Source organism: Dendrobates tinctorius, unplaced genomic scaffold (assembly GCF_039654945.1).
Source record: "Dendrobates tinctorius isolate UK_male_01 unplaced genomic scaffold, ASM3965494v1 ptg000231l, whole genome shotgun sequence".
NCBI lineage: Eukaryota > Metazoa > Chordata > Amphibia > Anura > Dendrobatidae > Dendrobates > Dendrobates tinctorius.
In genome coordinates this window covers 20,997,470-21,013,083 of record NW_027361898.1, presented here as the reverse complement: position 1 = coordinate 21,013,083, position 15,614 = coordinate 20,997,470, and the positions used below count along the sequence as shown (strand labels likewise).

At 41.4% G+C, this 15,614-nt stretch overlaps 1 protein-coding gene across 4 annotated transcripts in view; it reads left to right on the top strand.

The window, feature by feature from the left end:
- The window catches only part of NLGN3 (neuroligin 3), a 160,773-nt gene that overhangs the window by 121,128 nt on the left and 24,031 nt on the right, over window positions 1-15,614 (top strand). For 3 of the 4 annotated variants that reach the window (XM_073556159.1, XM_073556157.1, XM_073556158.1), the window contains one exon: window positions 14,528-14,587. The exons of the other annotated variant lie outside the window; for it this stretch is intronic. In XM_073556159.1, the coding sequence (XP_073412260.1) occupies window positions 14,528-14,587 (60 nt within the window). The remainder of the gene's footprint in view (window positions 1-14,527; window positions 14,588-15,614) is intronic. 4 annotated transcript variants of the gene reach the window in all.

Here is a 15,614-nt window from a genome sequence, read left to right as displayed (position 1 = left end):
GCCGTATTCCACGCATGTGTGATCCCGACCTTAGATGTATGGTTTATAGAGACGAGCGAATTTGAGTGAGGCAAATTCAGTACAATTTTACAATTTTGTAATTCACCTTGGGCAAATTTTGCAAAATGACAGCATCATTTTGCTGAGGTGTAGTTACATACAAGCCCCATACAAAACACTGATCACTTGTGCCCTCAGAAAACTCATATGTTGGGCAGAATCCGTAAGTGGAACTCTTGGTACACAGGACCAACTCTGATATCTGGAGATCAGGACTCTTCTTAAAACCAGTATATTATGGTAATCAGAAACATCTACATTTCTTTTCCAGAAGACACATTTTTTAATCCCCAAAAATCCCCCTTCAAAAATCAACCAATTATTACATTGTTATAACATGCATACATATGTGCGCAAAGGGATCAACCTAAAACATTTATTGCCTTTTTACAGAATAATTGTTTAGATTTTTTTTCAAGTCATCCAAGCAGCCAAATTGTTATAGGTCATGAAAGGAGATTTAAAAAAAATAATAATTTTCACTTCACCTTTTACTTGCCCTCCCACTGCTGCAGGCCACCATCTGATCCACACTTCCGTCCGGCCTCCTCTTTCCTTCAATGCGTGATGTCATCTTCGGGCATTTACACATAGAGTTCCGATGTGATGGCGCATGCTATAGGCGTTGATTAGGGATGTCAAAGGCCAACTCCGCTCTGGAAGTTATGACAGAGTGAATTTGCCTGAAGAGGACATCATTCGATTCAGAGGAAGAAGGAAAGAAAAGGCCGTACTTAGTATACACATACATACATATACTGTATATACATACACATATACAGTGTGTCCTTAAAGTCATGGTGCACTTTTGACCAGTCACAGGAAAGCAACAAAAGACAATAGAAATGTGAAATCTGCACCAAATAAAAGGAAAACTCTTAAATATAATTTTATTTTTATTTATTTTTTTACATCGCATGTTTATTATGCCCTAGGGTGGGTCCCCAAAGCATAGGTAAGGAACATTTGGTTTGCATCCAGTAACTTTGATGGAAATCAAAACTTTGCCACATTTGAGAAATCTATGTGTCCTATTTGAATTTTTGCTGATGCTCTCCTCTCTAATGGTTTAATGTTAAGCACCGTGCCTTTAGATCATCAGTTATGTATAAGCATGTGTTTTATTGCGGCACTATATTGTTAGAAGAGGTCATTTTTTTATGGCACATTAGGCCTCAGAACACATGGAACATGAAGCAGGAGCGAATTGCTTGTATTGTTGCCGGACAGTGTGTTGGATACTGAGGCAATATGGCAGTTGGTGGGTAACTGTGACGTATGAATCAAGGTGGTGATACCTGATTGAATAAGTGATTTGTACTCTTTGGTATAGAGGTTATCCTTGTGGGTGACATGAATTAATGTTGTAATATTGTTAGTATTGGCAATATTGTGCATTGGGAGCCCTTGTGGTATTTAAATTGTGGATTGGTATATATTATATTATTATAGCTATTACCGTATTTTTCTGACTATAAGACGTACTGGACCATAAAACGCAACTAGGTTTTAGAGGAGGAAATTAGGGGGAAAAAAAACTGAAGCAAAAAATGTGGTCAATTCTGTATATATACTGTATCCTAGTATATATGGTCACCTCAACTTGATCCTGATACACATGGCCCCTCATCACTATCCTGGTATGCATGGCCCTCATGCCCATCCTGGTATGCATGGCTCCCTCATACCTATCCTAATATGAATGGCCCTCAGCCCCCATCCTGGTATGCATGCCCCCCTCATCCTTATCCTGGCAGGAATGATCACCCTCATCCCTATCCTGATATGCAGGGTCCCATCCTTAACCTGGTATGATTGGCCCCCATCCCAGTCCTGGTATGCATGGCCACATCCTTTTCTTGGTATGATTGGCCCCATCCCAGTCCTGGTATGCATGGCCCCATCCTTATTCTGGTATGATTGACCCCATCCTAGACCTGGTGTGTATGGCCCCATCCTTATCCTGGTATGATTGGCCCCATGCCAGTCCTGGTATAATTGGCCACGTCCCAGTCCTGGTATACATGGTCCCAACCTTATCCTGGTATGCATGGCCCCATCCTTATCCTGGTGTGATTGGCCCCATCCTTATCCTGGTATCATTGGCCCCATCAGAAAAGATAAAAAAAAAAAACCATTACACTTGCGTTCCTCCGCTCCCTCATAGCGTCCTGCTCCAGTACCAGCAACTACTTAGTGCTTGTAAACAGCGCATGGCAGGGACATCATGTGCTGTTCACAAGCAGAGAACAGTGTCCGGAATACTCACCGGGACTGTTCATCGCAGAGAGCAGTGAATATTCATTGCTCTTCTGTAGTGCACAGTGTGAGCCACCGGCTTCCTGCTGCTACCAGCGGTCACATGTGCCGCTCCTGCCTCTGTGATCCAATGTGCTGCTGAAACTGCTCCCCCACCTTCCTACCACAGCTGGAGTACATCCGGACTATAAGATGCACCCCCCTTTTCCTCCACATTTTGGGAGGAAAAAAGTGCGTCTTATAGTCCAAAAAATACAGTATATTTCATGATGTGCACAGGCCTCAGTAGTTCATGTTTTGAAATTTCTGATTTGGAGTATGGAGTTTTCAGATTGTTTGCTTGTTTGCATGTTTCATTTCTTTTTTTTTTTATGTCTGGTACCAAAGAGAATCCCAAGTATGCTTGCAGACCTAACATTAAACCCTACATACAGCAGTTATATGACAGAATGCAGTTGGTTCTACTGCCACGCAGTAACATGGGACCATCTTCTTCTCTGCAATAGATTGTGTCTTCATTGGCTCTTATTAATCAACTTTCACTCCCAGTTTAGAGTATCTGCCACGATATATATATATATATATATATATATATATATATATATATATATACACAGTATATACTGTATATGTATAAATATAAGAGAGAGAGAAATATGTCACTTCATAATACACCTTAAGTAAATAATTGTAATTAATTAAAGGGTTGTCCACCGCGGCAGCAGCTTTAGATGTATCATTGCAAACACTTCCAGATCTCATCTCATTGCAGTCAGTGTGGTGGGAGGGTGAGAGCTGACATTATTGTTGAGATGAGATCTAGAAGTATTTGTAATTATTCATAGTTCAGCACTGCTGTATTTCTAAATAGCAGCCACAGAGATCACTAAGGAGAGGAGGGAGCGTTCTATTTTGCCCAGCATCACGTTGCCGTCTTATGATTTGTCAACCTCATTCAGGTGAAGAAGTATATGCCCCCAGAGACAAATATCTGGTAACAACCAGTTGAACTATAGCATAAATTATAACTTAAAGGGCACATTATAACTTAAACGTCACAAGCTAAATATCTCCAGATATTTTACAATAACAGACTTGTCAGGAATGGTGGACAGATCCTATTTACCACAGCCTTTCCTAGTACACTCAGAGATAAGTTCATGCCCTTTGAAGGACACCTCTGCTTTAATGGCCATTGTCCATGTGGTTTAAATAAAACAGTCTTATTGTACTTTGCGGTCTTCCTGCTGTAAAGATGGTGCATTAATGGGGTTGTCAACCTGAAACTAATTGTTTAGATGTGTTTGAAATATAGATATAAACAACTAACTAATTATTTATATTCACAAAGGTTTTCTGATCATTTCAATAGCTAAGATAATCCAGAGAAGAGGGCAGTGTCACATATTGAAATGAACCAGACTTTCCCGTACACAGCACGGTCACGTGTGCACCCAGGAAACTCTGTTGTGTTGTACAGAAGCTGTAAGTGGAAATTTTAGTACCTAATATGGACTTCGATATTTTGGGATCAGGATTCCTTTGTTAATAGAACTACGGTTGTATATTTATATGTAAAACGCATCTAAAGATATTTCTTTTTCACATATCACTGAATCATATTATTCAGCTTCCTATGACCTACATGCCCATATAGATGGCTTAGGAGGGTTGATCCTACTGACAGATTTACTTTAAAACCTGATATAGGAAAGTAAGGAGGAGAATAGAGGCAATGGCTGATCTCAGAATATTTCTATATAATGTTGCTACAAAATTACCAGTATTGCAAGCCATAAGGAAGGATCCAGGATAATCCAGTATGGGACTGTGCCTGCAGGTACATGCCAATAGACAGATTTCTACAGTGAATTTGTCAGCCAAGTTTTGCCATGCCCCATCCCGCTTTGGCTCAGCTCACTTTGCCGAATCCGGCCTGGGACTAACATGAGAAGGCCAAAGGTTGCAACATTTTCAGAAATCTGGCAAAAACACTTTGAATTGCTTTTTGCATCTACAAATGGACAACGCTCTAACCCAGCCCCCAACCTGTAGCTCGGGAGCCATATGTGGCTCGCGGTCCCATGAATTGTGGCTCGCAGCTGTCTGCCAGCTTGGTGCATTAGCTCCAGGTCTAGCAAACAGGTATGAAGAGCACATCTCAAAATGGTGATTTTTGTGAGTAGCCCTGCACAGGAGATCAGATCTGAATGCACATATACTGATCTTAGGGCTTTAGAGATGTTTTAGGTATGGTATGCTGGTAGTAACCTGTCAGAGGAGGTGCTCAAAGCTGGATGTTAGTGTGTTGGGAGTCCTTGATGGGAGAATACTGAATGGGGGTATTGTGGGAACCCCTGGATCTCAGTGTACTGCTTTTGGAGTGATTTCTGTGGAAAAGCTTTGGTTATCATTATACCTGTAATGGGGGCTCTGGTTGACACTACTTTGAAGGGGATGGGAGCTGGATGTGGCTCACGACCCTCTCTCAGTGCTGAATGTGGCTCGCGACCCTCTCTCTAAAGGGCCTGTCACACTAAGCGATATCGCTATAACTTGTGACGTTATAGCGATATTGCTAGCGATATCGCTATGTCTGATACTTACCTACGACCCGCTCCCCCGCTGGTTATCGCTGATCGCGCGAGAACAGGCTGGACTGTTTCTCGTCGTCAGCTTCCTGCGGCGCTTCCTGCTGTGATGACGAGCGACGCGTGGAGCCGGGCGGGAGGACGCAGGATCGCCTAGTGTGACAGGTAAGTAGCGACCCCCGTCCCCAGCGATGTCGCTGGTGAGATCTGCCTGTGTGGCAGCTCACTAGCGACCACTTAGCGATGTACCAGCGATCCTGACCGCGTCATATCGCTGGTCGGGATCGCTGGTACATCGCTAAGTGTGACAGTAACTTAAGCTAAATGTGGCTCTCAAGGTCAGAAAGGTTGGGGACCACTGCTCTAACCCATCAATTACAAATACATATTTTATATGGCCATGTGAAAGCCCTTTAAATTAACATTGATTTTGCGATATAAACAGTATTAAACTGGATGAAGAATACTGGGAAACAGCCTATGTTTCTGAAAGTATACATTGCGTAAATTACCTGTAGTCCATTTCATAAACATGAAATGAACATTGTATTTTTTGTAGTGTTCCCGCGTATAGTCCGAGGCTGCTTTCTTGGCAGATTTCCCATGTGTTCTGAAACATGGGGTGTACATTACATAATTTGTGTTTTAAGGATTTATACTGTAACTCCGGACATACTTGGGCCCCTTTCCACGCAGATTTCCCACGTGTAACATACTACAGGAACAGTTAGGCATGAACAAGGAACATAAATTATGTCATCTCGTAATGTCCCCGAACTACAAATCCAAGAATCATCGGAGCTGTTAGTGATCTCTACCTACATTTCCAGCAGTTTACTATATGGACCCTAATGGAGGCTGCTGCAGTGATGTTTTTTCAGTCCTTTTTTTTTTTTTTTTTTACTGGAAGTTCGGTTGGATCTTTTGAGTGAGAAAGTTTCATGGAATAATATAACAGCATTTATCGGAATTAAAAATCCGTTGTAATGTTTTTGTTTTTTTTTAAAGTGTGAATGTATACTACTTTAATTGGGGAATTTATTTCACACTTAGCTGTAAAGTGGAGGTGCTTAAATTTAGCAATTTGTGGTCCATTTAGATGAGCTGATAATTGGCATACTATTATTGGGCCTTGTAAACATGCTGGCGATCACCCAACAAAAGAGCAAAACGCTTGCATATTGGGTGATCAGCATATTATTATGTCAGCATAATAATCACCTTTATAATGGGTAGTACTGCCCACAATATAAGGCCATGTTCACACGTACGTATTTGGCCAGTATTTTACAACGTGATTTGTTATACATTGAAAATAGGAGCATGTTCACACTGTCCATTTAAAAGACAAAACCTAAGACAGAGACAAAATGAAGACATATACCCTGCTATAAACAAGTAAATAAAAGCAATAGTCCATATAAAAAACACAGGGTTCTTAGTAAACAATGCGACATTTTTGTTCACTGTTGCATTTAAAGATCCAAAACATTTTTATTTTTCCCTTGGTGTAGTCATATAAGGGCTTGATTATTTGCAGGATGATTTGTATTTATCAGTGGCACCATTTTGTGGGTGACTATAACTTAATAATCAACTTTTACTAACTCTTTATAGGAATTTCTTTAAAATATAAAAGAAAAAATTCGGCCTTTGGATTTTTTATATTTTTAAATTTAAACTATTTACTGTGCTGAAAAAAAGCGTTATTTTGATTTTGAGCATCTGTATGATGATGCAAACTGATATAGTTTTATTTATATTGTATTATTTTTGCACAATAATTAAAATATATTTTTCTTTAGATAGAGATGTTTGAGGCTGGTTTCACATTTGCGTTTTTTTTCGCGGTAATTTAGCGCTAAATAGCGCATGCGTTTTTTTTCCCTATACCTTGCATGGGATGCGCTTATGTGCGCATACACATGCGTTTGTACGCGTTTTACCGCGCATGCGTTTTTTTGCGGTATGCGCTCGGGCGCACAAAATGCAACTTGTTGCATTTTTTGTGCGTCCGATTTGCCTCAAAAAAACGCATGCGCGCGCAATGCGTTTTTTTACAGCAAGACACCCATTATAAGTCTATGGTGAGCATATGTGCGCATTGGCATGCTTATGTATGCGTTTTTTTGCACATGCGTTTTTTTTTTTACCATTAGTTTAGACAATGGAATTTAGGGGTTTGGGTAAAGTTAGGGTTAGTTAAGGGGGTTTAGGGTTAGGGTCAGGGTTAGGGTCAGGGTTAGGGTTAAGTATGGTTTGGTTAAGGGTTAGGGTCAGGGTTAGGGTCAGGGTTAGGGTCAGGGTTAGGGTTAAGTATGGTTTGGTTAAGGGTTAGGGTCAGGGTTCGGGTTAGGGTCAGGGTTAGGGTTAGGGTTAAGGTTAAGTATGGTTTGGTTAAGGGTTAGGGTCAGGGTTAGGGTTAAGTATGGTTTGGTTAAGGGTTAGGGTCAGGGTTAGGGTTAAGTATGGTTTGGTTAAGGGTTAGGGTCAGGGTTAGGGTCAGGGTTAGGGTTAAGTATGGTTTGGTTAAGGGTTAGGGTCAGGGTTAGGGTCAGGGTTAGGGTTAAGTATGGTTTGGTTAAGGGTTAGGGTCAGGGTTAGGGTCAGGGTTAGGGTTAGGGTCAGGGTTAGGGTCAGGGTTAGGGTTAGGGTCAGGGTTAGGGTTAGGGTCAGGGTTAGGGTTAAGTATGGTTTGGTTAAGGGTTAGGGTCAGGGTTAGGGTTAGGGTCAGGGTTAGGGTTAGTAAAGTCATGGTTTGGGTTAGTGTGAGTGGCCACCTAATGTTGGAAAAAAACGCAAACGCGGTAAAAACGCACTAAAAACGCATACAAACGCTTAAAAACGCTGCGTATTTTTCATGCATGCTCATAAAAATGCTTGAAAAAAACGCAGCAGTTGTATGCTTTTGTATGCGTTTTTCAATGCGTTTTTTTGCGGGAAAAACGCGCTGCAAAAAAAAGCAAGTGTGAAACAGGCCTTAGGACTTTTTTTTGCAGGACATGTTTTTTTTGGTGTAATTTTTGGATGCATACAATTTATTGATCATGTGTTCTATCTTTTTGTTCCAACGATGAATACAAAATTTTCTTCCTTGTATTCCTTGTTTTATTGAGCCGCTGGAAGTGCCGCTCTCCCTCTTTTTCTTCTGACAGGGATGTAGGCCTGGTTTGTATCTGGCTGTAGGAGTGACTTATTGGTTTAGGATTGATTTATTGTTTCAAATGGATCTATCGCCAGACTCCACAATAGAGTGCATCTTAAGGCTATGTGCACACGTTGCGGAATTGCCGCGGAAATTTCCGCGGGAATTCCGCAACTCCCTGCCACGGGAAGTACACTAGAATTCCGCATGTGTAATTCCCGCGTATTTCCTGCGTTTTAACTAGCGTTTTGCAAGCGTAATTAGCTTGCAGGATGCTAGCGTTTTCCAAGCGATCTGTAGCATCGCTTGGAAAACTGACTGACAGGTTGGTCACACTCGTCAACCATAGTGTTTGACAAGTGTGACCAACTTTTTACTATTGAGGCTTCCTATGAGGCATCAGTAAGAAAAAGATATAATGTTAAAAGTAATAAAAAAAAAAGTAAAAAATGATGTTATTCTCAACTTCCGACGCCCCGCGCAGCGTCCCCGATCCTTGCGGCAAGTCCCGTTCCCAGCGATGCCTTGCGACAATGACCTTTGATGACGTAGCGGTTTCGCGAGAGCGCGACTTCATCAAAGGTCATTGTTGCAAGGCATCACTGGGATCGGAAGATGCCGGGAGCATCGCTGAGGCCTGGGGACGCTGTGGGGGACGCCGGAAGGTGAGAAGAACATGATTTTTTATTTTAATTCTGTTTTTACAGGGATATGATACCCAGGGCCAGGAGGAGAATCTCCTCTCCTCCAGACCCTAGGTACCATCCGCACATTTTCCGCTTACTTTGCGCATCGTGGCCATAGCCACATGCGGAAAGTAAGCGGAACAATGCTTTCCTGTGTGTGCGGAATTCCCGCGATTCTGAACAAAGAATGCGATTTTGAAGCAGAAAAATACGGAGCATTTTCGGAATGCCATTGAATACTATGGCTTGCTTATTTTATGCGTTTTTACAATCTATAATGCTGTAGATAAGCCCCCGAACTGACCTGCAAGATAAGAAAAATAAGTTTTATTAGTCACCTGCGGGGCGGTCTGGTCCGATGGGTGTCGCAGTTCCGAGTCCGGCTCCTCCCATCTTCTTGTGATGCCGCCCTCCTGCTTGCTTCATTGCTCCCCGGCATCGCGTTCCTGCGCAGGCGTACATATCTGCCATGTTGAAGGCAGAGCAAATTCCTGCAGTGCACAGGTGCTGGGCCTCTCTGGCCTTTTACCCGGTGCCTGCGCACTGCAGTACTTTGCTCTACCCTCAACAGGGCAGATAAGTATACCTGTGCAGGAGCGCGATGCCGAGCAGACTGGATGACACAGGGACGCGTCATCCACATGAAGCAAGCAGGAGGGCGGCATCGCAGGAAGATGGGAGGCACCGGACCAGGACCTGCGACACCCATCGGACCGGTCCGCCCCGCAGGTTAGTATAAGAAGTTGTTTTTCTTCTCTTATAGGTCGGATCAGGGGCTTACTGTATATACAGCATTATAGAATGCTGTATATCAGCCCTGAAAGGTGGTGGCCATAACTCTTATCGGCCAAACCTGGTGACAAGTTCCCTTTAAATATATCTCTTCTTAATCTAGGACAGTGTCGGTCAGCCTTCCCTTTTCCGTCAGAATGGGTTGATGGTTAGACACAGACACAAGTCTTTTTTGTCAATATATTTGTGGACAACATTTTCTCCATGTATTTAATTTAACTAAAAATCGGTTTAGAGGATGCAGAAAAGAAAAAAAGCAAAATACATATGAAAGGAACACAGCACAGGTATATTAAAAGCCCCATAAAAATTCACTAAACACAACTTTTGGAGATGCCTCCTTCATGGAGTAACAAGAATTTCTCTTCCATTCAGTATGGCTGGAAGAGCGCTGGTCCCTGAGTATTATCCTTTTAGACAGCACTGCCATACAGATTTTCCTTCATGTACTGCCCTCAGACAAACAGTTCAACCACCAAGCAAAGTTTCACATCATTCAGTTCAGTAACAGACAGAATTTGGAAGAAGAAGTAGCCAAAATAAAAAGATTTATATTTTAAACCCACAAAACAAACTAATAACTGTGGTTGTGGCCATACATCAAGAGATGTCTCTCCAGCCCCCTTATACCATCAACAGCATCTCATAGATATTGGTGGTGGCACATGATGAGCGAAACACCTGTCCTCTCTTCTCAAAAGAAAGATTTGTGTTCACTGGACAGAGATCTTTCTGTATTTGGCACCCTCTGGCCCCTGTTGTGTAATCATACCATTTCTGGCCAGCATAGGTGTTTTTACCATTCATTGACTAAACTTTAGTAGTTGAGATGTAAATGTATCTTTGTTTTTTGTGTGTCTTTTGTTTGCCTGTCTCTGTTGAATTTATAGGGTTTTTTTGGGGGGAGATAAATCTATTACATACCTCCAAGGAAGGGCATACAGTACCCTACTGATTGGTGCCCTTCAGCTATAAATCTGTATAACAATTATATTTCTGATCATATATAAAATTAGTCATTGATATGAAAAATTCTGTTTCTCAGCTGAGATGCTATTCTTAGCAGTTTTAACTACTCAAGATTGAAAATGCTTATTTGAAGGAGTTTTTCAGAATCAAAGTGCCCCAGAGCAGCAAGTGTTAATAAAGAAATGACAATTGCTTGCTCTGCTGTGTTGCCAGTCCTGCTGTGATGAGTGCTTGACCACTGCAGCCAATCACTGGCCTCAGTAGTCATGTATCAAGCATCACCACTGAGGCCAATCAACTGTCTGCAGTGGCCAGATGACTGATGGGTGGGATGTGATCACTGCAGGACTCGCGGGATCCACTGGAGCAGCAAGGGATTCAGAGGGTAATTGTTGTTGTTTATTCACATTTTAACATCCATAATCTCTTTAAAAAAAATTGTAGAAAACCCCTTCAAGAACCAAACATTTTAGGCTGGAGAGTTTGCCATTCCCAAACATAGTTTTATGACCATTTATTGTTTTAGATTCTTACTTTGTGCTTAGTACAAAATTAGTACAGGCATGGTTATAAATTACCGTACTGTACTGTAATACTTTTCATATTTCACTTATATGCCCATATTTATAAAGTGAATACACTTTTATTTCCTCCTAGTGATGTAGTTTTCAACATTAGGCACACATTTTATGTAGAAGCTGTCTCTCAAATATAAACCAATATGCTAAGCATCATATCAAGTTTCTTGTGTAGTATGAGACCCAATTCATGACACTTAGCCTTTACAATATGTCTACGATCCAAGCACGAGCATGTAATTCTGTCCAGAAACCAACCTTCCATAGCGATAGGTGCTTCTTGAGTAACTTGCAGATACAGCATGAAAAATTTATCTCAGAGAGACCAGTATAGCTGAAATATCAAAAGATGGTGCATAGCTTCCTGGAGGGCTTACACATGCTTTATATAAAAACCACAATAATGGACTAAACTCACATGATATAGCACAACAAAACAGAGGTAGGAAAAGAGGACCTACAGGGCATATGTACCCAGTTAAAATACTTTATTCACTTGGAACACAAGGTATACAAATAGCAAATAAATAGAGGCTGTTAAGCACACATGCAGAGGAACATAGGCATATGCAAGAGATGAAATGCATGAAACGTATAACATGAGTATAGCAAAACTCCTTCAATATACTGTAATCAGTTGGAAGCATCCTGATGTAGAAATAACAAAACGTGCGTTGGGGTGGTGGGAACTCTGCAGGCAAGCTGGTGATATTGATATGTGAGTGAGACTTTTTTTATCCTAGCTCCCCTTCTATTCTGTATATGTTTTGGAATATTCTATGGGGTATTGTGAAGAGTAAGATGAGAGACCCCCGACCCAACAATGCAGACGAGCTAAAGGCTGCTATGAAAGCAACCTGGGCTTCCTTAACACCTCAGCAGTGTCACAGGCTGATCGCCTCAATACAATTCCGCATTTATGCAGTAATTGATGCAAAAGGAGCCCCGACCAAGTATTGAGTGCATTTACTGAACATACATTTCAGTAGGCCAACATTTCGGATTTTAAAATCATTTTTCAAGCTGGTGTTAAAAAGTATTCTAATTTACTGAGATAATTACTTTTGGGTTTTCATTGGCTGTAAGCCATAATCTTCAACATTAACAGAAATAAACACTTGAAATAGATCACTCTGTATGACTCTATATGAGTTTCACTTTTCGTATTGAAGAACTGATTATATTCTAATTTTGTGAGACGCACTTGTATGTTCATCCGCATGTAGCCGCCTCTGTTTTTTTTTTTTTTTACTATTTGTATACCGTGTGTACTAAGTTAATAAAGTATTTTTTATTGGGTTCATATACTTTGTAGGTCCTCTTTACCTACCTCTGTTTTTTTGTGCTACATGCATTAATGCTTTATATGGACAGAAGTATTGGGAGTCACATATTAATCATTGAACTTAGGTTCTTCTTTCAGTCCCAGTGCTAAAGGTAAGCGGTATAAAATGCAACCCCTCGCCATGCTGACAATTTGTGATGGAATGGGTCGTTCTAAAGAGCTCACTGGATTTGCGTGTAGGACTGTTAATAGGGTACCACCATTACAACATGTCAATTCTTGAAATTTCTTCCTACCCAAATAATCTACAATCAATAGAGTACTTATGAATCACAGCAACCCATGTAAATATAGAAGGCAGGGTCTCTTAGTGCTGAGACTCCTGGCGCATGACAGTGGCCAACGCTCTGCTGACTCGATAACTGCATAGGCCACACTTCCTCTAGTATCAGCTCAAAAGCTGTGTGCTAGGAGCTTCATGGCATGGGTTTCTTACATCACTAAGCACAATGCCAAGCTTCAGATGGAGTGGTGTAAAGCTGCCACTGGACTCTGGAGCAGTGGAAACGTGTTCTGTGGAGTAATGAATTACACTTCTCTCTCTGACAGTCTGAAGGACAACACTAGAAGAAAGCAGCTGACAGCACGTTCAGGATCAGGGAGATGCACGCTGCAAGTCCAAACACCCAATTGGACATGAGAATTCCAGAAAAAATGAAGAGGAGCAGCATCCAATCCGGGTGAAAAAGTGTATAGAAATTTATTTTACCATTAAAATATGCAACGTTTCGACCACAGCTTACTTGAAAAAGACCATGCTGTGGTCGAAACGTTGTATATTTTAATGGCAAAATAAACTTCTGTACACTTTTTCAGCCGGATTGGATGCTGCTCCTCTTCAGTTAGTCTGAAGGACAAGTCTGGGTTTAACAAATGCCACAAGAACGTTACCTGCGTTGTTCCAGCTGTGGGATAATCCAATGGGGATGTTTCTCAAAGGTCAAGCTAGGCTCCTTAGTTCCAGTGAAAGGAAATCTTAGTTATTCAGGATACAGACATTTTGGACAATAGTTTATTTCCAACTTTTTGAGAACAGTTTATGGTAGGTCCTTTCCTGTTGCCCATGTGCAAAGTTAGGTCCTGAAAGCCATAAATGGTTAACTTTGGTGTGGAAGAGCTTGACAGTTCCGCAGAGAGTCCTGACCTCAACTCCATCAAACATCTTTGGGATTACATAGATTGGAGATTACAAGTCTGCCAGTCTGCCCTTCTCAACATAAAGATTTCCACAGACACTCTCCAAAATCTTTTATAAAATATTCCCAGAAGAGTGACGCTGTTCTAGCCGCAAAGGAGGGTGGAAGGGTGACTCCATATTAATGTCTATGGATTTAGAATGGATTATGGTGAAAGCTACTGTAGGTGTAATGTGTTGATGCAACAATACTTTTGTCCATATTGTCTACATACATGCACTGTATGTTTCTGAAAAAGGGAACAGTGGCATTTTAATTTAAATTATTGCTTATTATTGATTACTAGCAGGGTCTAGGTGTGTTACATACAAATAGTATTACTATAGCACAAAGGACGGACAGTGTCTCTACACAACTAACACATGACATCATTATTTTCTGTACCTCTAGCACCCCATACACAAATGTAGAAAAGCTTTTCGAGGATAGAACCCCTATTGATCTTCAATCATAAAATTAATCCTATGCCCTTTTCAGTTAATGAGTACTGCTGTTTGCCATATCTGATTTATGAACCTATTAAAACCAAGTAGGATATGTATAAAAGCACATAGGAGATATTGTCTACTTCAGGAAGCAGCCATATTGAATAGTGCAGCCAGGAGTTGGCACATTTCACCTATTCTACACTATGTTTTAAAGACATCAAGTTGTTATTGGAAAAGTAATTACTTGACATCCTTAAAAGTATTGACCTGTCCCCCAAAAATGCCCTTTTGTAGTTTTGTGCAGAACCCCGAGTATTGCAGTGTTAGTCTGACCCTTCTTTGTACACGAACCCCTCATTGTGAGAGCTGTCCTCCATCCCCAGGGTAAGAGCTCATATTCTTTACGCTCTAGACCTGTTATCTCTTGAATTCTCTTGTTTGTTTCTATTTGTTCGGCTCGGTCTCCTGCTCTGCTCAGGACCCAGCGCTAAGAAACAGGGGGAAGAGGTATCGGATAATGACGAAGACGAGGAAGGAGGTATTTGCTGGCTGAGGCTGATGCATGGAACTTGTCATCCTCATACCTTCCTTCCATCACTCCTTCCCTCCTTCCATCCATTAGAAAAATGTCAACAAGGGTATTCATGTACTTTTATGCACTGCTCATCTCTTAAATCTCACATCTTCCCCAATTCCTCCATGACTCCCAGTTTCTATTTTTACCGAGTCCATTTGTCAAGTCAGATTTGCACCTGTTCTTTCTAGCATTTTTTTTCTGGTCCATTTAGGAATGTTCTTTCCTTTGGTAAGCTTTAGAGTTATTAACGTGCTAGTTAGCGCACTGAAGCATAGGTTACAATGGCCGTTGCATCGGGTGGGGGGCCGTAAGGTGTCTCGGGTGGATACAGCGTCTGCAGCATTTTGTTTGCAGAGCTGGCGATGAATAGGTCTAGAGATAGACAGTAAATTGCACCTTGAAAATCCTCACCTTTTCTTTGCCGTTCATTGCCGATTCCCAAATCCTTATTTTTGGTTTGCAATCCCTATGAGTGAGGAGTAGGATTATTACATTTTTGGGTTATTTCTCATTGCTGTATTTAACCCTCACTGCTCCTTTCTTGTAAGCGTTACTTATACCTTTTTTAGATTGAGCTGAGGCGACACATTCGCCTGATGTAGAAAAGTGCTTTTCTCTTGTCTGTTCATGTTACTATATCCATATACTTTGCTTGATGTCCATGACTTTCTCCTGGAAATAGGGCAGCGCCATGTTTCTTGCTGGGGAATTCATTTCACAACCTTGTGATCTTCTTTCACAGGACTGTGCGTATTCCCATAAGCTGCTGTCAATCTCAAAATGGAGATATCTCACGGTCACAGTCCTGAGAAAGTGCTTGTCTAGTCTTTGGCATGAAATGCATGCTTTCTTGCTTCTGCATTCAATGCTGTGGAAGGCGATGGTAGCGCTACAGGGGGCTATTCCCGCTGTGTGTTGAATTGGCCGTCTCTACTTCATTCCCCTTGTTGTGTTTTGTCTAATGTATGTGAACTGAGGCTCCTTGATT